Here is a 26,445-nt window from a genome sequence, read left to right as displayed (position 1 = left end):
TGTACCAATCTCTCTTCTCCTTTCTGTGGAATTGCTGGAAACCGCATAAATATTTCAGTTGGGGTATTATAAATTATGTTGGCAACATGAGTGCTTTATGTACTGAAAACACGTAATCAACTTCAGGTTGTTTGTGTTTTTGTTTTTTACCTCTTTACAGTCCTACCGAGACCTGAAAGAAGTGACTCCTGAAGCACTGCAAATGGTTAAGAGAAACTTTGAATGGGTTGCAGAAAGAGTAGAGGTGTGTTTTTTTATGGACGTGTCTAGACTTCAATAATTCCATGTCTTCAGTCCCGCTCACTGTTTTTCTTTCCCCTGCCCCTCTTCACTCTTCTCCTTAGTTGCTTTTGAAAACAAAGAGCCAAGGTAGAGTTGTGGTGTTGATGGGATCCCCTTCTGACCTCAGTCACTGTGAAAAAATAAAAAAGGCATGTGCAACCTTTGGAATTCCTTGTGAGTTGAGAGTGACCTCTGCTCACAAAGGGCCAGATGAAACTCTGAGGATCAAAGCAGAATATGAAGGTAAATGTCCAAGAACTACTGATTTGGATTGAAACAATATCATATTCAAGAATGACTTAGCCATTTAAGGATTTGTGTGGGATTTTTCCATTTTTTGTTAAAGACAACACCAAGCTGTTACAATGCTGTTCTACACTTGCTAAATACATAATGACAGGTTATAGACTGCAGGAGGGAATTGCAGAGTAATGTATTGTCCTGCTGCCCAGCCACAGCTTCCACTGCTCAAAGTCTAACCCCTGCTTTTATCCCAGTACCAGAACTACTTTGCCCAAGCCTTGATCATGTTAATATGCTTATTGTAGCATCTTGCTGGTAATGCTGGCCCTTCTGAAACAAGGAGGAGTGACAGTTCTCTCTCTCTGAATATTCTTAGGTGCTAGTTATAGGGCAGATGTTGCTCCTGTCATGTTATCCTGCCTGTTTCATGAAAATATTCCTGTTCATTATTTTAGATGCCGTAAGAAAAAAAAACAAACTTAAATTCTTATCCTTACCGATAAAACTTGACATCTCTTCAAAAGCATTTATAGCCTAGCAGAGCAGAGATAAGAACTGTTTTGTGGGAATATACTTTCTACTCAGTGAAACTACAGATGTGGTAACGGTAGTTGAGAAACACTTATTTTGAGGTGAACTGTGTTAGGATTTAGGGAGAAGAACACTTTAAAGATGCAACATTTTAATGGCTGTGTTCTATACAAAGCTAAGCAGCACGTATTCCTCTGATACTGAGACTTCCCCTCAGAGGCAGAGTAAGGTATTCTAACTTCAGCTGTGGTAAACAGTAGCTGGGATTTAAGGCTGCAAGATTTGGAAGATATTTCTGTAAAGGAGGAAATCAGACACAAAATTCTAGTGCTATGTAATGGAATTGAGAAAATGACTGCAAACAGAATTGTGGACTTGAATACTAAGTTCCCACAAAAGCAAGTGGTAGAGAGCAAGGTGGATTGCTTATTTCTTCTTATCTTTTTATCCCCACCCAGGAGATGGAATCCCAACGGTGTTTGTGGCAGTAGCTGGCAGAAGCAATGGTTTGGGGCCAGTAATGTCTGGTAACACTGCTTACCCAGTTGTCAACTGTCCTCCACTCTCAGCTGACTGGGGTGCTCAGGATGTGTGGTCTTCTCTCAGACTCCCCAGTGGTAAGATGTTCTTCAAATTCTGCTCTGGTACTGACCTCACTCTATTTTTGTTGTTGTTCTAGTGTACATACGTATACAAACACTTGGCAAAGCACTGGAAAAATAGCTGCATCAGTACTGAAGAAAGTCTTACAGAAATATCTTGCATACTGTCTTTGACTTCTTGATGGCTAAAAGCCCAATAAACAGAGCAATGATTACATAGGAATAATCTTTAGAAAGATATAAACCTTGCCTTATTCTTGGTAAATATTCCTGTTTGAAGTTGGAATTAGTACTAATGGAGATTTAAATAACTGAATTTTGTTAACAGAGCTGTTAATATTAGAGCTGCATTTTACTTATGATCAAAGATTTTTTAAAAAAAAAAAAAAATCTTTCTCCCCAGTCAGTGTAGGTAGGATCTTAACTCTATTTCTTTATTGCCTTGTTACCTGTATTGTATTTTACTTTTGTTAGTGACTTGAAGGATGCTTGGCAAGTAGGGGGCCCAGAAGTCTGTTAACTTTGTATAAGGAGAATCATTTGCTATGCTGGCTTTTGGTTTAAGATGCCGTGAAGCAGTCATATTAGAAGTAGTGGAACACATGATACTTCAGTAGCTTTAAAACTAGATCATGTGGTTCTTGGAGGCTGAAACAAACATCATCTTAAATTGTTCTTAAGAGGTAGTGTTTTGTTTGACTATAAGGCATGCTTTGGTTAAGTGGCATGTTCTTCTCTGCAGGTCTTGGCTGTCCTACTACTCTGTCACCTGAAGGAGCTGCCCAGTTTGCTGCCCAGATATTTGGGTTAAACAACCATTTGGTGTGGGCCAAACTGCGATCAAACATGTTAAACACCTGGATCTCCTTGAAGCAGGCTGACAAAAAACTTCGAGAGTGTACCTTGTAAGTCATACTAACAAGTAACTATTATTAGTTACACAGAGATAATGGTGTGCATATTCATTCATACTAGAATTTACATTTGGATGAGCTCCGAAGTCCTGCATTGTTTCTTACAGAAGAAAGCATTGTGAAAACAGCATATGAAGTCTGTTGTGTCCTCATCCTTCCCTTGTGTATTTTTTTTAATATAACAACTTGGTAAAAGATTGGGGAGTAGTATTTTAGGTATCACTTTGCTCCAAAATGGTGCTGTTCTGCTTTTTAGTGTATACTGTTAACTACAGACTATGTCAAGAGAATGATTTGGTGTGTTATAAATAGAATTCAACTAGTCTTCTGTGTTTCTGTAACAGTAATATTCTTCCATAGTAATCATGTATGTCTTGAACCTTATTAATTCAACTGGACTGCTAACTAAAGCCAGTGCTGATGTGGTTCTGCTTGCAATGATGGTATGCTTTCTTTAGCAATAAAGTGGCAAATATGCTATACTAATAGGAAAGGGGGCTGGAAAAATGTTTTAAGAGATTGAAAAAAAAAAAAAAAAAAAAACCCTTGCCTTATCAAAATGTATATACATACACATTTGGGGTGTTTGGTTTTGTTGCCTTCTTTTTTTTTTTAATGTGTGTGTATGCATACCCCATTGATATCTTCTGGAATGATGTGATAAAGTTGACACCAATTCTCTTGTTCCTAACAAGCTATAAATACAAATAGTTTGAGTGAACTGTAACTAGGCTTGTTGCCTGTTTGCTGTAACTCTTGCCTAGTCCAGTGTTTGCCCTTTTAAATACCAGGCAGATGTCTGCCTTCAGTAGGACCTATGGGATGTTGTCAAACTGTCTTCATACACTTGTATAAGTCTAGCTATTATATGTCTATATTTTCTCATTGTTTCTTTTGAAATTTTACTGAACTGAATGGGGGAATAAATAGTAAAGCAACAAACTACTTGGGGGAAATCTAAGCATGACTGTCTTGTCTTTGCACACACCTATCTTCTGAGTAGGTACGATTCTGACAAATATGCAATTAGTCAATGTATGTAACATTTATGCTTTTACAGTTTCAAATAAACTATTGAATTCAAAACTTCTTCATGGAGATTTATTAAGTAAGCACATGTAAAAAAAACTAGCCATCAGCTGTGGTATGTTACTTCAGGGTTGTAAGTTAGGTAATACTCTTGTAAAAGGCTTATGCACTACAACCTGCATAGAGTGGTATGAAGTGGCAATCCTCTGGAAGATAATCAAGTAGCAGAGTGTTTCACTGTTACAGCAAGCTGTGTTGCTTTGTTCCTCATGTACTGCTTTGTGATTGTGTGGTCAGGCTTACCCTTAGTATAACTGGATTAAATGCTGCTGCTGGCCTTATTCACAGGAAGAGACCACATCTTGTGTGTGGCTGTACAGAAGAGCTCTAAACACTGCACCCAACAGTGCTGTCTTCTGGAGTTAAGTGTAGGGTTTTTTGATTGGCCAAAACTTACACTAAAGCAAAATAACTAGGACTCTTCTTAGTCTTGAGGGCGGTGGTTTTTCTAATGAATTTCTAAATGAAATATCAATAATAGTGAGGGCTAGTGATGACAAAGGGGTTGAAATTCCTTGGTGGTATACCATCCCTATGGAAGCACTGACTTTAAAGTGAAGATTCTCCAAACAGTGTGTCTTGGCAAACAAGCTATTTAGCAAGGTTGTATTCACCTATCTACTTATGCTAAGCACATCTGAAAGTGTGCTGTCCACTAGCTCTCCTAAAAGAGAGTGGTATTAACTTCACCTAGCAGAAAAATTAATGGCTAAAAAGACATGAGTGCCTGCTCTTTGCTTGCTTGCTTGAGTGAGTGAATTGGATCATCTTATTTTGTAATCAGACAAGAACTAGAGCCAAGAACTGTACAGAGAGTGCAGTACTTCTTTCTCCTGGGGGCAGCTACCTCAGCTGTGTAACAATGCTTAACCCGAGGGTGAAGTTACACAAGAGGTGAAGGTGTCCCTGCCCCACTGTGTGTGTTAACTCTGATGGATAATCAACCTGACAGGCTTACAGTCATCTGCCTGCCCTAGTGTCACAGTGAGACACAACTGCAGCCAGCCATTTGTGTCTCTTTTTCCACCTGCATTGCCATGGTGCATTGCTGTCTCTGCACAGTCTTCCCACACGTAATAAAAAATCAGTAATGGACAATGGTTTGACTATTACACCTGGAATATGCTGTGCTGTCTCTGGTTACTTTTCTCAAATTACTTGCGCCTTCATTTCTAAAATTGTGCCAACTTATGCTGGGCAAGAACATGCTGAGTACTTTAGTTGCCACGGAGATGGCCATTCTTTGGCTTTTGGATGGTGTGGGTTGTTTAGGGATATTTGTTTTTGTGCAGTCTGTACTGAACGCTCAGAATCAAACTCTTGCTTGAGCAGTTGCTTTGCAAAGAAGTACTATGACACAGCAGTTAGCATTAGCAGTGTGTTGCTGTGATCAGCAAATGAAACCTGTGAGGTCTATCGTATCTGCAGGAACTTTAGAAAGTTGTCATAAAGGCAGAAGTGCTGCATAGCAGCTGTTCAGTTGTTTAGCTAGAAGTTCTTCATAGAGCATCTGCTGTGAAATGAAAATACTTCCCTTTGGTTCAGTATTCCAACTATTATATAGATGCAGTAACCTGAGCATTTCTATACCCAGAAACTCTTCTTGTAGCACTTGGCATTTTTCATCCAATTTTAAAAGCTATCCCAATACATTATTGAAAAGTGCTTATATTCTCACAAAAACTACTACACAGAGGGGTTACTGAAATATATTTGCATTTTTTAAATTGAATTGGAATACTCGTAATGAAAATCTAATTCTTAAGCACCTGCTGTGGAACCTAGGACCCTTGATTAGATCAATTAGGGGAGCTACCTGCTTAACAGTTTAAGTTCTTTAAAGATATCAGCAAGGAGCTGTTTAGACTTAGCAGAAGGAAGTGCTGAGCGCAGGACTGGTTTTACATCCTACACCACTTCAGGTACTGGTGAGTGGCACCTGGTGTTCAGCCTCTATAGTATCACTTCATTTCCAAAAAAAGCCAATCCCAAACTCAAAAAGCCCTTCTGCAAAATATGTGAGGGCGAAGCCAGCCATGGCTCCCACTGATTTAATCCTCCATCCACATTTCAAGGACTAAAGCACCATTCCAGGACACCAAGGGTGTGGGTTTAATAACCTCTGACTAGGGAGAGTTGTAAAAAGTGAATTGAAGGCCTAGGAGAGGGTGTGGTCTGAACTTTTTGGGGATGGCGTTAAGGCACTTCATGGTTTTGAAGCCTTTCCTTTTGAAGGCTATTAACATAATTCATACCCAAAGAAAAATCATGACTGTTTCCACACTAGAGTGGGCATTTGAACCTTTTCTCACAGCCCCAATGATTTCTTTAGCAATGCAACTGAATTGTGAAATGGCATCCAAAGGAAACCTCAAGCCATGTTTTAACATAAAATTGGACATACCTGGTGCACTGTATTTGGATCACATTGCAGCAGGCATGTCATATGCATTTTCAGAGCACACTTCCCTGCTTGAAACTTCCAAAATCTTACACAAAAATAAGGTATAAAGGTTGTTCAAGCAATCAAGACTGGTTTGAAGATACGTACAAGACAACTTTCAATTTTCATAGAGGGTTCTTTAAAAACAAAAACCATACACACACATAAAAAAATAAATACCAAACAAAAAAAAGCCCTGAATGTTCTGCAGAGCTTAAGTACCTCTAGAATTGGGTTGCAGTCCCAGTTCCCAAATCCCTATTCCATTTCAAATATGTGTGCATTCAAAACTCAAAGCCTCAGAGTTGCTGTGCAGTGGTCACGTGATGGAGGGGGACCTAGAGCCACAAAGTTCATTTTTGGTAGGTAAGTTCCCCTACCACTTAAGCACCTGCTGTTGTGCTTTTGTGGAAGCACTGTAGATCCTGACAGGGCTGAACAGCCTCTTACTCATCGGTGCATCATCAAGATAAACAAGATCAGTGTTCCAGCCAGGATTTCAAAGTCTTACCCACGCACTCAAAACACAATACACATACTGCAGGCTAGAACAGTCACCCAGGTTATAAGGAATTTAATCCCCTCTCTACAGGAGGAAAGCAATAAAAACTTTTCTGTTACTTCTTACAAGAGTGCTTTAACCACCACAGGCACGTGGACATCTGTAGGAGGGGAAGATCCTAATTTCCCCCTTTCCCCCCCACCACTGTTTCAATTTGTTTCCTTAAATAACTTTAATGGGGTTGGACCACAGCAATACTGCCATTGCCTCTAGAGCTTTGGGTTTCTGCCTCAGCAGTCTTGTAGCAGGACTTAGACCTATGTGCTGTTGTCTTTCTTTGGGATGGAAATGATGATGACTATGAAATATCAGCTCAACTAGACTGGGAGCTTTCTGAAGGACTTCCTTCCTGAAGGGTATATGTCCTGAGCGTAAAGAAGATCTTAGAGAAGACAGAAGGTTTGTTGTTCCCCATAGAAGGTAAAATTAAAAACTTCTTGAAGAAGGAATTCAGATATATTTGCATGGAACTTGGAAGAATTAACAATAACACCTTTTCTCTCACTCTCTCCCCTCCTGATGACAGATGTCATCACCAGTAGGATATCATTACAGAAAAAAAGAAGAGCAAGTAAGTTGCCAAAAGCTCAACAGATGCTTATCAAGCATCAAGTTCAAGTCTTTTCGCTGTCTGTCACAGGAACTTGGAGCTTCCAAGGTACCAGGATTTCATCCAGAAGGGGACAGTAGGCTGAAACATCTGATAAACAGCTCTGATAAACGGGCAAAGGAAAGAGGATGGGCTGTGGCAGCCCCAGCAAGTGACCCCCAGCCAAAACCAAGTACAGTCTGACGGGGGGAGGGGGGGTGGGCAGAAAAAAAAGAACAAAAGGAAAATAGAAAACCCCCAAACAACCACCAGCACCTTACAGCAGCGTCAGAGAGAAGGTGGCCCACTTCACTTTGCCAAGCACTGTGTATAGCTCTTTATGCTGATAAAAATAAAAACACTTTCCTGACAGACTAGAAAGCCTTGAATGCAAGGAGCCAACACTCACACAAACAGATGATATAATTAAGTAGTTTAAGATGCCGAGCTCCAGAGAATTTCTATTTAGACTGGAAAGTGACTGTATTTGTCTTAATATAGCCCAGCTCCCTGTCCCCAGTTTCCCATTACATCATTTCCCTTTTCTAACACACATAAACTTGTAGTAAATGGCCAGCTTCCTAGCTAGTACAGGTTCATATTCAGTCTGCTTTATAAGTTATTCCAATATAGAACCTTCTTCCATCTATCTTACCAAACAAAACAAAACCCCTCAACTAGAAGTATAAAGACTTCTTTACCAACTTCTTTCTCTCTAACATCCAAAGCTTGTTTTCCTAGAAAGCCTGCCACATCCTCACAGGCACTCCTGACTGCATTTCAGCTACTCACTTGTACCATCTCTAGTGCAATTAATGTTTTTAAATCCATAGTGAAATCCTGCTATTTGCCTTTGTTCAGACAAAGTATAGCATGGTACCTCTCTGAGATATTTACTAAAATGTCTATGCATTCAGGCAAGCTTGTTCTGCCTCATTCTAACTGCACAAAGTGAGAAAGTCTGGACCACAAAACAACCACTAGAAAAAAAAGATAGCAACTTAAGAAGCCTCTTAAAAAAAAAAACCCTTTCCTCCCCATTCTCAGTTTCATATAAGTCCCAACAGCGCCCACAATGATCATGTGTGTGGAATAGTTACTGAAGGGTAGTACTCAGTCTTAATGCAGCATGTGTTAATCACAGTAACTTTGCTTTTTTGTTTTTGTTGCTCTTTTTTTAAAATAAATTCTTCTCTAACCTGGTTTGCAGTTCCAGAATTAGAACTTTTATATGCACAGGACAGTGCAAGCCAACTGACACTTATCTGAAGTTCTATTTTATTAAAAACTCGTAAGAAAGTATAAAAATGCCTAGAAGCCACATCTTCCAACAGACTAGGGAATACTCAATTTCAAAATCAAAGCTCTTGGCAAGAAAAAAAACCACAAACAAATAAAACACACAAAAAAACCCATTAGATTATTTTGGGTATTTCAAGCCTGGCTATAGGGACTTTTCTGTGTCAAGAAAAAAAAAATCCCACCACCTGCATTCTTAAGATCATGGTGATATAAAGAAGAAGTTTCTAAGGTTATAATGTGCTGAGGTGGAGAAATGGAGGATCCCCTTTCTTCTTTTATTATGCAAATAAAGCTTTCCAAATATTAATCCAGGACCTTTTTCATACAATAAAGGGGAAATTTACCTTAAATAGAAGCCCATACGAAAAACGATCCATCAGATTTTCGGTTGCCTGTAGTATTTCAAGCCTTAACCTCCAGAAGAGAACAAGGCCACTGCATCTGATTAACAAGTCTGCGAAACACCTAAGTGTTCTGCAAGATCAGTTTCCCACAACTTCTAAGTTTCGTGAAATGCAAACTTCATACCTGGAACTACCTTAATTTAAACAAAGTAGATATAAAAAGCAGGACACTGTCTGACCAATAATCAGTCTGAGCCAGGTACTCTATCAGAGACAGATTATGTACATACCAATTACATCATGAAGTGCCCACAACCTTGATGTAGGTTAAACAGCTGCTCCTAGATTTACTTAAGATCCAAGAATAGAAGCATATGGAAGCTTTTTAGTTTCTGATAAAGTTAAAAATATTACAAACTTTTAGCTTTTATTGAAAATTAAATATATTAGCAAAAGCAAGATTTAAGAAATACTTTACAAATGATTTACATACAAGAAAGCCAGTATCAGACATATTCACAAATATGCAAACCTTTAATTACAAAAAGTACCTATTGGCAGCATGATGCTAACCTGGCCACTGCAGTGTGCTCTACTATTGACATGAATAAGGCATAGAACTCACATTTGCACCAACTTAAAAAGTTCAAATAAAACTTTAAGCTTTTAAATCCTGGATGCACAATCCCCAATACACACACATACGCACACTCTAAGATTTCTTCTAAGCTCTAGACACTAAGTGTGCGCTCTGGAAGAACAACCAGCCTGAAAAGCCCAGTAGAAGTGTAACTGGTACTAGCACTGAGTTTTCAGTTTCCTCTTAACATGTACAGGCCTAGGTATGTAAACCATATTCACAGTTTAAGTATTTTCAGACAGAAGTACCTTTTTTTTTTTTTGCATTTCTTCCTTAAAATTGGCTCTCAGTTCAGCATACAGTTCATAATGTCACCTGTTTTGTGATGCATACATTTACAAGATAACTTAAAAATCGGTGCCATATTCATGGTCAAGATAATTTAACAAGAGTAGTAATATCCAACAGTGACATTCAATACTATATTTCAAATATTTGTGCAAACAGCAAAAGAACAGTTGTATGAGGCAAACATTTGCAAACCTTTAATACCTCCTCAGTGTTGTAAACTTGGACTGTCAGCCTTAACTCCTGCGCTTCCCACAGCTTTAAAAAGTCAGTGGCTAAAATGGTCAAGTCTCAAAAATATTCTCTTCTACATAGTGCAAATTGTAATGTAGATAACGTGAGAAATATATCTAGCTGGATTGACTCTGTGCAATCGTCAGTGGTCTTCTCTCACAGCTGAAGTGTGCATTCAGAGAACCACATGGTTCAGGAACTCAGGAGGGCAGGGAAGAGCAGTTCCATTACACTTCTCAAACCAGTGCTAGATGTGCAAAAGGCAGCAAAATTCCAGCTGCTACTACAACCAGAACAGAGTAACTTTTCAGGAAGACCCAGGCGGTTAGTCACTTGGACTGGTCTCTAGAAAAATATGTGAGTATATGTTGGATTTTTATCAGACGGTCTTTTAAAGACATCATGGAGAGAACTGACAGCTGATATCTGGGGTCTACTGGAAGAACAGCTAGAAGCCACCAACACCAAGCAGGACCATTGGGCATTGCCTAAAAATAAAAGATAAGCTGGTTACCCAAAACCAAGATAGTATAGTTGACTAACACAAAGACATCAAAAGACAAAGTTGTCAACAACAAAAACTAGTTTAAAGTTTGATACTAACTAGAGAATTCCAGATCCATGAGATCAGAAGGGTTCTGAAGGGATCTTTTCTGATCCCTCCCCAACTGAGAAGTCAAAGTACACTTAAGCTAAGCTTGATAAAGCAATTATTTTTAAGACAAAAAACGAAGCTTATAGCTTCTTTGGGAAAAGATGGCTAGGTGTAAGACAGTTACCTAATAACAAACCTCCTTGATAAAAACTAAATCCATTACCTGTCACATGATACTCGAGGCTTGAATATTCTTGAAGACTAACATTTTCACTACAATTGTCTTTGTTATATTAGAAGGACTCCTGCATCACCTACCAATTCCACTCCCTCCTCATTACCTCCTAGAAAGAGCAGGACTACTTAACCAGTTTCTTTTAAGTTGATAAAACATACTATGTAACTTTTTCCTATACTTTATTCAATTATCTACACCAAGCCTTAGATGTCACGCCCAGAACTGGACATAATACTTCTCAGCAGAGGCCATATCACTGCAGAGAAGATTAATTACCTCAAATGATTTGCAAAAACATTGCTGGTAGTGGTACACTTCAGGATGACATTTTCTCTCTTTCATCTGTATCACAGTCAACACATTCGTGTTCTGTTCTAAATCTCAGGTACATGCCCAGAGTATTGCTGTTCTGCTATTAACCCCCCGTTTTTCCCGGTATGTTGTTTTAAATCTTTTTTTCTCTCTATTAAATTGTTCTAAAGTCACTTCTGAATTCATGCACTGGCCTTTACAGCACCTATAGTACTCTGAGATTGTTTAGAAGTATGTAGCAGATGAGTGAAGGACAGGCTCTCATAACATCCCACTTCATATATATTCCTTTGACAGCCAAATTTTACGTATTTTTAAATGTTGCTTTTCTCCAGCCTCCACTCCCTCAGGATCTCACCAACCTTCATTAAGTGTTTATAATAACCATTAAAATAGATTGCTGTAGCTACTTTCTTAAAAAACATTTGTCAAATCCCAGCAGCTGCAGCAATTTATGGCACTAGCCCAGACAGTAGGAAAGTGTTATTTGTGATTAACTTTTTGCCAAAGATTACCGCCTGCACGCATCACAGGGAAGAAAAAACAGGTTTTTTCCCATTTGAATTCAACAGCTTTACACAAACCATTGATATTAAATGATGTCCCACCTGTATATTTTCCTCCCTGTCAGGCATTGGCCCAAAGTGCTGAAGAATTTGAGTGCGAAATTTGTTTCTTAAGTTTTGGAACCAACTGCAGGCCTGATTGTAAACAAAGTTGTGAAGTTCTCTCAGTTTCTTTAGTTGTTCTTCATCAGCAACCTATAAGAGGAATGTTATGAAAATATCATTAGAGATAAAGAAACAATTAAGGTGTTTAAAATTAAGAAACATTAAATTTCAGCTGCATTCTCCTAAACTTTGATTGCTAGTGCCTGAATAGTAAAGAAGTCCCATGACATCTTAAAAAGTTACAGCTGCAAACTATCGTTCAAACAAAAACCACAGTATTTCTTTCTTACTTTATAAAAATAAAAAATTAAACTAGCTTCTACTTCTTCCACGTGCTGGCACTGAATCTTCTAGTGGTCTAGGGACCTAAAAATTCGAAACTGAGCTCTTAAGATCAAACAAAAATCTTGATATATTAATACTAGTAAATACTTAGTGTTCTGGATACCTTAACATCTTCCAAATATTCGATGTCTGCAGTGCAATAACCATCTTTCATCCCTCTCCGTAAAACTCTAAATCTCCTTCCACCAACTGTATCAACAACAGACCGTCCATCAGGTAGAAAATGAACATTCCTAATTTGCAGCATGCATCCATAATCTGCAAAACTAGAAAAGGGACCTCGTCAATAATGCAATTACACACTTCTGAAAGGACATACTTTATGATTAATAAAAAAGACATGAGATGGTAAGTTTAGACGTAAACCTACCCATTTTGAGAATCACTTATACACATCCCAAACTGTTTAGTTCCAGTTTCCATACTTCTGCGAATCATTAGTCGGTATCTTGGCTCAAACACATGCAGAGGACAAGGCACAGTAGGATATGCCATAGTGCAAACAAACATTGGAACATTCTTGGTCAAGCTGCAAGAGAACATCAAAAGAAATATGTGGCTTAAAAATCTAAACACTGTACTATGCCAAGACAACACATTTTTTCAGTATGTTTGCCGTATTTCAGGTCATAAAGCACTCTTTTCTAAGTTCAATAATAAGCACATTGTAGTAACTTTCATAAAGAATCAAAACACATACTAGTAACAGTGACTGAATACGTATTTACTGATTTGAATACCTACTGGACAACGACCTCATAGTTGCCTAGCTAGTGAGTATCTAGTCAGGGAATGAAGGGTTTTGTTTTGGGGCCAGGGATGTTACTTTGTTTTAGTCTGAACCACACAAACCATTATGCTCTCAGTCACAGTTTTCCTGGAACTAAGATGATGTAGCAGTAGCTCCATAGTGGCTAGGTGACCATTGTTTTCAATGACAGACTCCAGATCACGGGACACAACGCAGGGTATAATTTTTACCTCACTATATTCCTCAGGAGGCCTAACTGAAAACCAATTTTTTTCATGCTATTTCATCAAGCATGTACAGTTGATACAAACAAGTTACCATTAAAACATTACCAGGTATTTAATTTTAATACCTTTCATCATTCTAATGTATGGATTCTGTTACGTAAGTTGCACAAGCCATAGTTTTAAATAGTTTTCCAACATTCATATCTACAGTACATGATGCTTCATCTATCTGAAGAACTCTACTAAACATCAAGATTACAAAAAAATCCCAACAATTTATTTTCATCACATCTGTCATGAACTCCTTTGGAAGAAATTCAGGTATCTGAGACTCTGCAGCCAACTCAAGAGGACAATTCCATCAACAGCAGCAAAGCTAAAACTGAGGCTCTGCAACAGTACACAAAGAAAGAGAAACAGAAGGGCAAATGTGCTTCCTAGTGGACTTGAGAGCCTCACATTGCTACTATTGAAGTAGCGAAGTGTGATTCTTTTATTTCCACAGTAGTTAAAAATTGTTAATTTTCTGAAATACACATTTAAGACACCAAATTAACAGGCTTTTATACTTCTCCTTGTATCCAAAATATGCCATTATTAACAACCAGGAAAATTATAAAACATTTCTAAAAAGGATTTCCACACTAATCTCTCAAGTTTTCTAAAAGACAGCAAGCTTACTTTGAGTGTTCAGCGGTTTCTTCAGCATGAATTCTTTTTCTCTCATATAATTCATCAGACAAATATTTCATTATTAATTCCTCCAGCAGTTCTGTGATGCTGTATTTTCTGCTTGCGAGGTACTGTAAGCAATTAAAAAAAAAGTATTTCTTCTCATATATATTAACAAAAAGCTCAAGAAAATGCAGCTTTTACTTAAAACCATGATATACTAAATGTGTCATAAATCAGATTTAAACCCATGAAAACTTACGGCTCTGAAGTTCTTATGTTTCATTACTTAACACCTAATGTTACTCCAATATTTAAAAATGAGATTCGCTATTTTAGTTCTTTGTATCTGATAACTCAAGTGTCTCAGTTTGTACTTCTTTGCTTACCAGACACAGAACTGATTTCCCAGGTTATACAGCCACACAAATAAGGAAAGTGTACATAAATCACAGAGAGGTTTTACTGCATAGTTACCAACGTTTACAAATGCTCAGGATTTAATTACACAAGTAAAGCAGATGGTCACAGAAACTTAAAACTTCTAAGACCCCGAGGCAAACTTAATCAACTTATATTGACAAAGTCTCAGATTTTTCCTTTCCATAACCCAAGTGAATCCAAGTTATTCAGTTTATGTGAAACAGCCTTTAAAATTATATATTTGCATTTGTGAGCTCTACTGAGAAACAGTACCTCCTTCAAACTCTCCTTACAGAGTGGACACTGAGGAGCATGGTCTAAACACCGTTCCAAGCAACCTTTGCAAAAAGTATGTCCACAAGGGGTTGTCACTGGCTCAAAGAATAGCCTGAAATGAAGTTATTAGAAGTTAGGTACCATGACAAGCGTGTGTTTTGCTAAATAAGTCAGTGACCAACCTCTTTAACAAAGCAGAGAAAAATTAAACCCATGTCTCCTTATTCTGCTTTCTCCCCTATACTGCAGTTTGCTTCCATGTACCACCACACCACTCATTTTTTTATTTTCTGATTAATCTACACATTACAACACTAAGTATCTGAACATTTATCTCAAAGTACAAAGGTTTTAGTCTTACTACATAGAGATTAAGAATAAGCAAAATTAAATGATTCTTTGAGGAGCTAAATTGTTTTAATAGCAGTTATTACATCTGAGTAACATAACTATGGATAGTTTAGTATACACCATATATTTTAAGGTGTTTATTCTGAAAATCAAGACAACTCAATAACAGCTTTCAAATACATCAGCTACATTTAAGTAGACTAATATTCTGAAGTATCTACATGTCCTAGACAAATATGAGGTTCACAGGCAATACTTCCAAGCATTAGCCTTCCCAAAATAAGTTAAATAATTTTATTGACTTAAAAAACCCCTAATGTTTAATTGCATAAGATCCTGTCCTTTTAAGGTTACCAGTTAACAACAATGCCAAGGTTAATTTAAAAGGCAACTTTGATTAAAATAATGCTGTATTATATAGCACTATAGTAAGTGACACATTTAAATAAGGACTTAACTGCAGGGGTAGCGGAAGGCTGAAAATCTCATATCAGAAGTCATCGCAACTTATAAGTACTTCATTTTATATGTTTAACAGATATGTGTCCAAGCATTTATAACTGAAATATTGAATCAAGGAGAGAATCTTACCTCATACACAGAGAGCACTCAAAATCTGACACATCAATCAAATCCCCTGGAATTGTTCCAAAAGCCAGTGTCACATCCCTTTTTGCACTTTCTAAGGAAAAACAAGACAAAATACTCCTTCAAAGAAAGGCACAAGACAGTAAATACTTTAAATTTAAAAGTAAGTGATTGTTTACCTCCTTGCTTTTTGTGTTTGTTTCTTCCATCTTCACATACAACTGTATCCTGCTCTGAAAAGGAAAGCTTTCTTTTCAACAAAGCACCTTTTTCTTGGCCAGAGAGAAGGGGTTCAGAAGACACTCTCTTTAAACCATCTTCCTTGGCAAGGTCTTTTGTTGAGTTAAGAGCATGGGCAGACTGTGCACGATTTAAGCTTCCACTGACAGGCTCCAGTACATCTGATGCTCCTAAACTCTATAATAATAAGATGAACTGAACTGTACTTAAAGAGTAATACAAATCTAAGCATGTAAAATGTGAACATAAAAAGATATACAAGTCAAACTGATCTCCACACTCAGTTCATTAGTTAATTAAATAAATCTGGTAAGTCAAGACAGTACTCAAAATTGCCTAGCATTAATGATTTAAAAATCTTCATCTGCTTCAAAGAGAAGAAAAACCGTATTTCTTTTTATTTTGAAGTCACTAATATAAAATCTCAGTACCTTCTAATAAGTAGCTCACTGGAATGAGGAGTCTAACACTCCAAATGAAAATACATTACTCCCAAATCACAATTATTGTCTTCCAATTTAGTCAATTCCAAAAAGTCAGCATTTAGGCTGGAAAGTAATTATGACAAATAAGGGTATCAGAATGTCTGATGTTTGCGTATCGGCCAAAGAGAAAAGTTATCCTATAGTTTTTGTTACCTGCTCAGGACAAAGCTGTGAGTTGCAGTAAGACTCAGTCATCTCAGAACCAAGTACAAAAGGTTTATTTCGAATATGTGGTGAATTCCAAGCAGATTCCTTCAGACTCTCTCCTAACTTCTCTGGTGACAGCACATCACACAACATCTAGAAAACAAGCAGTTAAATGTTCATAATAATGACAAATGATCTAGATATAGCTTTATTATAAAACTAGATAACAAACCCAATAATTTAATCTGTATGAAGTTATTATCATAGAGATCTATTTAAGCAGTAACTGAGAAAGAACAGTTGAGAACAAGCAGAAACCTACATACCTATATTACTATAAAGAAATTTATCTAGAAATCTTTTCTCCTGTAAGTGAGTGAGCTCTTCAAACAAAGTTAGACATTACCAATTCAACCTCATGCAGCTTTTCCGATGTAATTTTTTTGTTATAAAAGAAAAACTGTTGTGCTCTGGGCACGAAAGAGTTCAACTTGCTGCCTACTTTCCAGTTTTCTAGATTTTCATTTAGAACTATTTCTTCAACATAGTATAATGTATCTTGAAAGGAAGTAGTCTGACACCGAAACCTTATCTACTTGTATTGAAGATTTTTAGATGTTCAAAGTCTACCATAATGGAAGCTTTACAAAGGAATCAAGTCAGAGATAGTAACGCAGTTTCATAAACAAAATTACCTTTTCTACTTCTAGCTTGGCTGGAAGGAAGTCCTCATCAAGGGCTAAGCACTGTAGAAACAGTTGTAAGGCATCGCGTACAAAGCCAGAGTCTTGCAGCGCTTTTCCTTTCCGGAAGTAGACCTGAAAAACAGATACCATCAAAACATTTCTAGAGTATGTAGAACTGCAGTATTCATCTCACAGGCATTACAGAGTTAGAATTAGAACCCTCCACGACAAAAAGAATGTAGCTCTTCAACAAACTCCCGCTGTGCACAGTGTGAGTGATCTGTGTGCCTTGTCTAACATACATCCCCCACAGTGTCTGAAAAGATTCATGGGATAGGCTGGTATTAGTCTCCTTCTAGTTAATTTGTTTCGTCCTACATAAAGGGTTAAAAACTTGACTAGTGCTGAATTCAAAAAAGGCCTTAATTTCCCCTTCTGTGAGCCTTTGGAGGGGAAGAGGAGGGACATCAAATGCAAATTATTACACAACCTCACACAGCAGCTTACAAGATACCCTTCTTGCCCTCTGATTCGTTAAAAGCCTTATGATTCCAGCCTGCAGGAGAAGGGTAACTACAAACAAAACAATCCACGCAACCATACATCTTAATCTATATTCTTAACGCAGAACAATGCACTTTTGGAATTGCTTCCTCCAACTATGTTTATTCTTGAACACTAGCCAGCAGCTAGGAAAAAAAAAAATCTGTGTACTATTTTCTATGAAAGAAAAAAGAGGGGGGAGAAAAGACTACTGAATTTTGCTAAATCTACCTATATGACGTTGCAACTAAGAAGTGCCTTATCCAACTTATCTCATTTTTTAAAAATTGCATTTGTAGTAATATAAATCCAAGTTAGATAAAAAGAAGTTATCTAACAAAAGCTAAATAAAACACCATCATCTACATATATAGGAGATTTTGGACAATGGGGCAGAAACAGAACTTAAACCAAAACATGAACCCCCCACAGATGGAGTGCAATTTCTACGGAACAATTGCCAATATTAACAGTAGCACCTGTTAAACAAGGCTGTCAGCTGAAGGGCATGCATCATCTGTGACAGATTTGGGCAGTTTCATTAAACTGTATCCTGAAGCAGGAAAGTATGCTAATCCTCCTCTTACAGTTTACTTTTGTACAGAGACAAGAATCGTTAGAGGAATCAACCAAACCAAGCTCAGTTAAGTGAAGTGAGGTTTCTTTCCAAACATACAGAAAAAAGTAGACAGTACTACCAATGCTGAGAGGCAAAAAGCAAGATGCTTTCTGAATTTGCAGTAGCCATGGAACTGCTGAACACAGGAAATACCAAGACAGGAACAGTTATCTCCCCTTGTGTGGCACAATCTTGCTGCTCCTGCTGTGCTCAGAGTTCAAACAGCGCTGCAACATGCAGCATCTTACACCTCTGAAGGCCAGTGACTCCCCAGCTGCCTGCAGCATTTGCAAAGCTCAGTTCCCACTGAGTTTCTTTGGGCTTTTTGAAGAAAAACTTTCCAAGCTAAAAGAGCAAAGTGTCATTCTCTTAATAAAAATGAACAAATAAACAAAGCAACCCCCAAACTCCAGCTGTTACAGGTTACATCACCACAAACTATCCCAACGCCTAACAGTGGAGCCACTAAAAAAAGGCCCCAACCGCATGTTTGCGGGGTTTTTTTTAGCCAATATTATTACGAAAGGATTTATCGCTTGTGTTAAAACTTTTTGACTCTTTGGTAGCATTTGGAAAAGAAAACTGTGTTGTCCTATTTATATAGCAAACTGTTTTACCAATAAAATTCAAAAAATGAGGGAAATGTTGATTTAACATAGAGCCAAGAATTCCAGTCCTGACTGGCAACAGTGCTTGCTCATCTCATGTGATGTTCTCAAGGAACAGATAATGCTTAATGTGCTCCGACTTTGTGAAATACAAAGCATAAATACCCCAGGGAAGTGCAGAGCCTTAAAAGGACTAACTTGTACATAGTGTAAGAAATTTTAAAACTCAGTTACACCAACCTACCAAACATACAGGCCTCAGAAGTTCAGCTTTCAAGCAATTAAAGCTGGCTGCACAATTTCAGCCAACCATCCAGTCCAATAACATTAAGCTGAAGTTCGTAAATATTTAATATTTTTTCTTAAAATAACACATAGAAGTGTTCTTATAAAGAAATAAAATTGTCAATAACAAGTAACTACAGGCAGCACAAAAATACTTCATAATACTTCCCAAGAAGTCAGTTCCACTGCACTTAAGCCTTTGTCCAAAGACCTCATCTCATGCTGTGATACAAAATAAAAATACCTGAAGTTTCTGATGAAGGCTAAATTAACAGTTCCAAGTAGATTCATCAATGAACTCTAGCCTGCTGTACTCATCAATAACCTGTCTCATAAGTAACTATTTAAGATACCTTTCAGCATTTTGCACGTCTTACAAGCTAATGATTGAGACCCACATTCTCAACTTGATGCAAGTATGACATAGAATTCATGAATTTTATAGATAAAGACAGATTTTTCAAAAAGTTCACATCAACTTACCTCTGGCCAATTTGGCATTTTAGAAATAACAAAATTTAGATCTTCTATGGCTGCTTTATATTCTTGGAGGCCAACATACGACTCAGCTCTGTAAATTCTTAGCATCAAGTCACTGGAATCTGAAGAAAATAAAGTAACATTTTTAATAATTCAGAAATGTGTAATTTTTAATTAGATGTGATTTCATAGTGATATGTTATAACAACACTTTTTAGTCCCATACTTTCAAAATCACTGGAGTACATCCTCCCCTACCCCTCAGTGTTTGGGTAATAAAAGTGGCAGTAATTCCAGGCTCACGTCTTTCAAGGTAAAGATCAAACTTTGGACCCTCTAATGTATCTTGCAACAAGAAAATATATTTTAAAATATCAAAGACTGAGGCTAACAGAATAAAGTATTGCTCAGTACTGCTGTGACAACAAAAATTGAGGACTAAGTAGGCTTTAGCTTTACAGTAGACCCATTCAAAACTACAGAAATCTGTGAATTCACATAAGTAGTATAAAGTTTGCTTTCAGACGTTCAAGTTTTTCTTTAGACTAACATTTGCTTTTATAATGCCCAACCCCTTCCAGCTATGCCTGGAGATGCAGATGCCATTTTCACAAGGGTCTCCATCCAGTAAGTACCGGAAGGAGGCTCTGTCACTGTGGTCTGAAAAGAGACAGCCAATACCAGAAAGCCCTTAACACCCCCGGAAGCCCTGTTGTAAGGAGTTTTACTAGTGGGACTTCTGCAATGGGAAAACATCAGTATGTGTTCAGTAAATCTCACGTCCAACTACAGTATTTTGCACTTTTAGTAAAGCAGCCTCTAAATGGGAAGCACACGCATCTCCATGTCTCTAAAACTATGGTTTTCGTAACACAATTAATTGTAGTTGTTGCTTGGAGAGAATGCCAGCACACTGCTTTGTTCTTGATTTTGTTAAAAAACGACACCTGTGTTTTTCATTGAATGAGATAAACAAGTCAAACATTGGTCTACTGTAAAAAATACTAAAATTAAATAGGTCTTTAAGTTTGTTTCAAAAGGATTTTTTGGGAAGGGATCATTTTAATTCAATATTCTATCTTAGTCTTTTGTAAATGTCATAATTTCCAATATTATCTTGTTTTACACATAAAAGCCAGACTAGTCAATGTTTCCATGTATTCCAACACATTGCTTTGTATTTAGATCCACAATGCTACATGTTAAAGGATCTAATGGACAAGAAAGAATTAAGAAAATCAAAACTGATGGAAGATTTCACAGCTGAAACTAAAGTTCCCTTCTGATTAGAGGTGTCTTTGAGTTGACAGTTTCCCTTCAAATACAAATATCGCCAAACCTGGCTTGTTTATTTTTTATTTTAGACATAACAAAATGTTTGTATTAACAGAAGTCTGGGAAACTGTCTGACTTAAACACTAATCCTGCAAGCAGAACAACTCTGAAGCCTGCTTTCCTGTGGCTTTGTGTTTTGTGGCTGTTACAGTCTAGTAAGGCAGCAGCTCAGATCAAATTCTTCAGACCATTTTTTCTGTTGTATTTGACTCTTTGGTGTCCAGCAGAGTTAGTATCAAACCAAATTATTTTCTTCAGAGATAGCAGTAAGTGCAGGTCTTTGTTCTCCAACAAGCTACCTATTTGCACATAATCAGAGGGAGCTCATATTTTTCAGACTTTCAAGTGTATAACATGACCTGAGGAACTCCGAGCCTTCTTTTCTGGGGACAGTGTTACAGCACATATTTAAATGTCTGCCACCTAAAGGGAGCATGCAAAACTATTCCAAATCCTTAGATCAAAGACCAAACAGAGCAGAAACACAACTTGTACTTGAATTTTCAATTTCAGTAACCCAATATATTGTAAATACGGAAATCAGTCACTTCTAGCATACCCAAAGACAAGTGATTTTAATAAAAAAGTGTCATGGTTTAACCTGAGCTGGCAACATAACTATGATATCCTCTCGCTCACTTCCCCATGCCCAAATAGGAGAGAGAATCAAAAGAGGAGAAACTAGTGGACTGATTTAAACACATTTTAATAAAATAACACTAATATACTACTGCTAGTAATACATATAAAATGGAAGTAGAGTATAAACCAAAGATACTTAATGCAATTCCTCATGAACTCCATCCGCACCAAGCAGCCAGTCCCAGGCAGCAGAACCTGGTCCCAAACAGCCGATCCCAAAGAGAAGAGAGAAAAGGGCAGAAAGGCCCAGAGGTCTCTGCAAACAGCAGGATGGCAAAAAGCCGAAATAAACTCCCGAACAGAACTCTCCCAAACAGGTCTCTGCCCCGACTGCAAGCTGCTCCCAGACTAGATGGGAGATCCCAACTCTCCTTAAATACAAAGCATGACACTAATGGGATGGAATACTCTTATTGATCAGTCTGGATGTCAGTCAAGCTCTGCCCCATCCATGCCCCCCTTCCCAGCTGCCTCACACCTGTGGGCAGAGCTCAGAGGCCTTGGCTCTCAGACCAGAGCAATTAAAAATATCAGCTCTGTCCAGGCGTGTTATCTTCTTGTTCTCAAACTAAATCCAAACAACAACCATGCTAGCTATGAAAAAGAAAGGTTTTAACTGCATGAAGAAAATTAACTTGTTTTCAGTCAAACCAGCACAAAAACACACCACGTACTTTCAGTTCAGGACTGTGTGCACCAATCATTATTACATTAACAGGAAAGTATACAAAGGTGTACACACAAAAACCCGCCAAGCATGCATTCTTGTTTTATATTACTTCCCAAGAATCTGCTCCTGACTACTGTCAGCATAAGCATACCAATAAATGGACCATATCTCGTCTGATCTGATCCTGCATGCTTTTTATATGGTTCTTAATAACATTTCAAATTCTTCAACATAAAAGATATGCGCATCACAACCACTATGCAGAAAAACTTTAGGACACAGTATTTTTAATACAGTACTATAGGGTCACCCCAGTGATCCAGGGTTGGAACACACAACCCATGAGAAGGAGCTGAGAGAACTCGGCTTGTTTAGTAGAAAAGAATTCCTTGAAGGCCGTGGGAGAACCCAAAGCCTTCCAGAACATAAGAGGAGGCTACCCGGAAGACTCTTTACTGATGTGCACAGGGGAAGAACAAGAGACAATGGTTATAAACTGAAACAAGGGCTGTTCTGCCTTGAAATAGGAAGAAATCTTTTCACCATGAGCAGGTTGCCTAGAGAGGCTGTGGGACCTCCATGCTTGCAGGTTTTCATAACCTGGCTGGACAAAACCTTACACAAACTGCTCTGAACTCAGTGTTTATTCTGCTTTGAACAGACTGATTGGTCAACAGACCTCCTGACGCAGGAGGGCTCCAGCAGGAACGAGTTTGTGATTCAGACTAAACTCAAGCCTATTAGCTGTGTGTTTCAGGATACTCGATTAAAGACAAGCTGCACTTGTATTTTAATCCAATAGACTTCCTTTAACTAAACTATTTCATTTCAACCCCTGCAAGATGGATGTTAACATTCCTCATGTTTTCCAAAAGTCACTTTTGCACCATGGGAAATATTTATCTTTCAGATGTTTCAAGCAATGTAAGAAAGTTATGAAAAGATGCCATCTGAGTAAAGGTTTAGTGCCAATGCCTTATTCAGGACATAGGATTTATGTTTATCACAACTTTTTAACTCTCTTTCTGTATTAAAAACAAAGAGAGATGAACTAGCAATGAGGAAGCATTGAAACAGAACATGAATGATTTTAAACATATTTCTTATGCTACGTCTTTTCCATTTCTAAGTGTGTTCAACAACGCATGCTCTGGAGGAAGCTCGAAAGCGTATCAGCAGCTACTAATTGGTTCTCTACTGGCCTGAAATTACCTTCTGTCTGTAGTTGTGAGCCCACGACTCTAAATTGACATTTAATGTATGTCTGCATTCTGACTCAAAGTTCTTTAGTATCTTCACCAGAATGCTTGGAATATACTTAGAATATTGAAAGTTCTCAGGACAGGAGACACAGGAAAGAGCTGTACAATGGATCTTAAACTGAGCTTCTAGCACATGTACTAAATCCAAGTAATAAAATAGTGGATAAGCATCACAGCTGATAATTATTCTCAGTTTTTAAAGCCAAAATTTAAGATGTAGCTCCACAATAAGAGAAATCAGAATTCTTTCCCCATAGATATCTAAACGGTATTGCTAAATCCATAAAAGAAAGATTAACTAGGGTCTGAAGAATTAATTTTCTCTTTTATTGTTTCCAAACAATCTTGAAACATGAAACAGGACCCCTGTAAACATTTGTGATCAAGAATGGATTCACCAGTTTGTACCCTGAGGGCCATTTAGTTTTGACTCCATTTCTTTTTGTTTTGCACGAGTCAATGCTGCTGTTCGCAACATGTACAGAAAAAAAAAAAGTCCACTTCTTATAGTTTCAAGATTTAAAATAGACCAGCCACTTCCTCAGGTCACATCTATCCCATATCCTACATTTTGGAAACACCCTAGCAAATAACGTAGAATTGAGGGCCACAACTGAACCTCTTTAAATGAGGTTGCCAAAAGGCAGAAAATACACCTGAGATCTAACCCCACCTACACTGGAAACACTTTATTCTGGAGCTAGATCTAACGTATCTCCCCAGAACAGATTGGAAGGATTAGACTTACACAAGCCTTTGTATTTTCTCCACTGCAGGCAACTGTACAAACATAATACACTTAATCTGTAAAAATATTAATTCCTAAATTTCTGACCATAAATAAAGTGGCACAAACGAAAATGGAAACCCATGGGTCACCAAGTGTTAAAATCCATAGTTGAATAACAACAAAGGAAGCTGTCACTGGATCCATCTAGGTATATTGATCACACAAATTTGATTCCCTCTACAAAGACTAAACTCTGAAAAACTGACCGTATCTCAAGTCTCCATGGTCTCAGACATCCTGCTTGCGACCGATACAACGTTGTCTAAACCCGTGCCTTTACCTCCTGCCTTTGCACCCACTCTCCAGAGTGTAAAACTTCAACCACACCCACCTATGATGTCACTGCCATTACACAACCTGTCCCCCTCCATGCCTGTCTGCTTATGCAACTGGGCCCGGCCTGCTGGGAATTGTCTTGGTGTCACTTAAGACTGTGAAAATAGGTCTCTCTTAGGAAACAAGGTTAAACACAGCAACGGAATTTTTCTTGTCCAGGCACAGCGATAACTACATACAAATCAAAACAAAGCCCACAAACTGCTCTGTAAACAAGTCCCACGAAAGCATGTGGAGGTGCAGGGGGCAGAAGACAAGAAGCTGCCCGTGCTGGACACAGCTCCATGCCTCTGAAGTGCACCACACTACCAGGCTTGATGTTCAACTGAGGTCCAAACAGCTACGAGTCTCGCAATCGGTCCCTCCACTCTACCGGACTACGGGGAGTTCCTCGAATCCTCTCCACAAACTCGAGAACAACTTCGGTGGTTCTTTACCGGTCCATTTCGACCGCTGACTGCCTCAGCAGTAGGGGAGAGGGGCTGAAGGGCGGGAAAGAAGCACGGCGCACCTACCCCGCCACACCTCCAGCCCCCCAAGCCCGCCGCGCTTCTCTCCCAGCCCGTCACGCTCCCGCCGGGACAGGGGCGGGAGTCCGCGGGCCAGGCCCCGGGCGGAGGCAGAGCCCGCTCCCCACAGCCTTACCCGCTCGCAGGGCCTGGCTGGCGGCGCCCAGAGCCTCTCGGCAGCGGCCCTTGGCCAGCAGCTCCTCCAGCCGGCTCCCGGTCCTCGCCCTCTCGCACTCGCCCGGGAACCACTTCTCCGCCAGCTGGTTGAGGACGACGCTGGTCCGCAGCGGGGCAGCGGCCGTGCTGGTGCCCCCCGCCGGCAGCAGCCAGTCCCGGCAGCGGCGGCAGCGGGCCCGCAGCTCCCTCCGGAGACAGCGGCGGCAGTAGGTGTGCCCGCACGGGACGGTCACCGGCTCGCTCAGGAACCTGCCGCAGCCGCAGCAGCGCAGCGGCCCCTCGGCCGCGCCCCCGCCCTCCGCCGCCGCCCCGCGGTCCCGGCTCCAGCCCAGCCCCTGCCACAGGCGGTACTTCAGCACCAGGCAGTCCACGAGGGTCCCGAGGCGCTGGGGTCCGGCCAGGGGGCCGAGGCAGAGCGACGCCAAGGACGCGCCCACCACTTCCTTCAGGCGGCTCCCGGGCACCAGCCTCTCGGCCAGCCGCGGCAGCGGCTCCCGCTCTCCATCCGCTTCCTCGCCCGGGCTCCCGCTGCCGCCCGGCTCCGGTGAGACCTCCGAGCCCACGGCCACGGGAGAGAACGCCATCGGCTGCCGGCTGCGGCGAGGGGGGTGTGGCGCTCCGGCCCCGACCGCCGGGCTGGGCTCGGCGCGCGGCGCTGAGGCACTGGCGGCGCGGGCAGCAGGAAGCGAGGCGGCCTCGCGGGCGGGGGACGGGGGGTGATCACGTGCGCGCCTGTGCGCGCGGCCCGGGGCCACGATCCCGCGCCCGGCACTACCCGCCTTTCAAACCTCCTCGCCGCGCGCCCTCACCCCTCCGGCTTACATAAAGCGCTACGTCAGCTGATCGCTGGGCGGCCCGGCCATTGGCGGCGGGCGGTGCCGCGGAGGGGCGGGGCAGGAGGAGGGCGGAAGGAGGTTACAAAACACGGCTCCATGCGCGCGCCGTGACGGGGCGGGGGGCGGGGCTGGCGCCGGGCGGCCCGGGCGTGAGCCAGGTGGGGGGAGAGGGGGCGGGGAGGCGGTCCCGGTGCCCCTCGCAGCCCGGCCCGGAGCGGCGCCCGAGGCGCGGCCCTCCCCGCCTCCCGCATCCCGGGGCTGATAGTGTGGTGGGGGAGAGGAG

General features: G+C 40.0%; 2 protein-coding genes across 5 annotated transcripts in view; one reads left to right on the top strand and one right to left on the bottom strand.

Annotated features, from left to right (window-relative positions):
• The window catches only part of PAICS (phosphoribosylaminoimidazole carboxylase and phosphoribosylaminoimidazolesuccinocarboxamide synthase), a 41,270-nt gene extending 37,646 nt beyond the window's left edge, over positions 1-3,624 (top strand). For all 4 annotated transcript variants that reach the window (XM_065634343.1, XM_065634344.1, XM_065634342.1 and 1 more), the window contains 4 exons: positions 161-244; positions 345-525; positions 1,515-1,673; positions 2,401-3,624. In XM_065634343.1, coding sequence (XP_065490415.1) covers positions 161-244; positions 345-525; positions 1,515-1,673; positions 2,401-2,567 — 591 coding nt within the window. In that variant the 3' untranslated portion in view covers positions 2,568-3,624. The remainder of the gene's footprint in view (positions 1-160; positions 245-344; positions 526-1,514; positions 1,674-2,400) is intronic.
• A 5,754-nt stretch (positions 3,625-9,378) lies between these two features.
• LONRF1 (LON peptidase N-terminal domain and ring finger 1) lies at positions 9,379-25,979 on the bottom strand. Its single transcript, XM_065633705.1, has 12 exons — positions 25,286-25,979; positions 19,609-19,727; positions 17,080-17,202; positions 16,391-16,537; positions 15,692-15,929; positions 15,516-15,606; positions 14,571-14,685; positions 13,884-14,005; positions 12,595-12,753; positions 12,328-12,490; positions 11,817-11,969; positions 9,379-10,551 (listed from the first exon to the last, which is right to left on the bottom strand). The coding sequence occupies exons 1-12, from the start codon at positions 25,908-25,910 to the stop codon at positions 10,393-10,395; spliced, it is 2,214 nt and encodes a 737-aa protein (XP_065489777.1). The 5' UTR covers positions 25,911-25,979; the 3' UTR covers positions 9,379-10,392.
• Positions 25,980-26,445: the final 466 nt, after the last annotated feature.

The sequence above is a fragment of the Caloenas nicobarica genome, chromosome 4 (genome assembly GCF_036013445.1).
Source record: "Caloenas nicobarica isolate bCalNic1 chromosome 4, bCalNic1.hap1, whole genome shotgun sequence".
Taxonomy (NCBI): domain Eukaryota; kingdom Metazoa; phylum Chordata; class Aves; order Columbiformes; family Columbidae; genus Caloenas; species Caloenas nicobarica.
This window is presented reverse-complemented; position numbering and strand designations above follow the sequence as displayed.

Bases quoted from the DNA above. Each gene is read 5' to 3' on its own strand.
- LONRF1 (XM_065633705.1), bottom strand. From the start codon at position 25,910: ATGGCGTTCTCTCCCGTGGCCGTGGGCTCGGAGGTCTCACCGGAGCCG. The intron at 14,686-15,515 runs GTAAGATTCTCT...ACTTCATTTCAG, and splicing joins GAGTGCTCTCTGTGTATGAG to GCTATTCTTTGAGCCAGTGA. The intron at 12,491-12,594 runs GTAGGTTTACGT...TCCCTTTTCTAG, and splicing joins ATAAGTGATTCTCAAAATGG to TTTTGCAGATTATGGATGCA.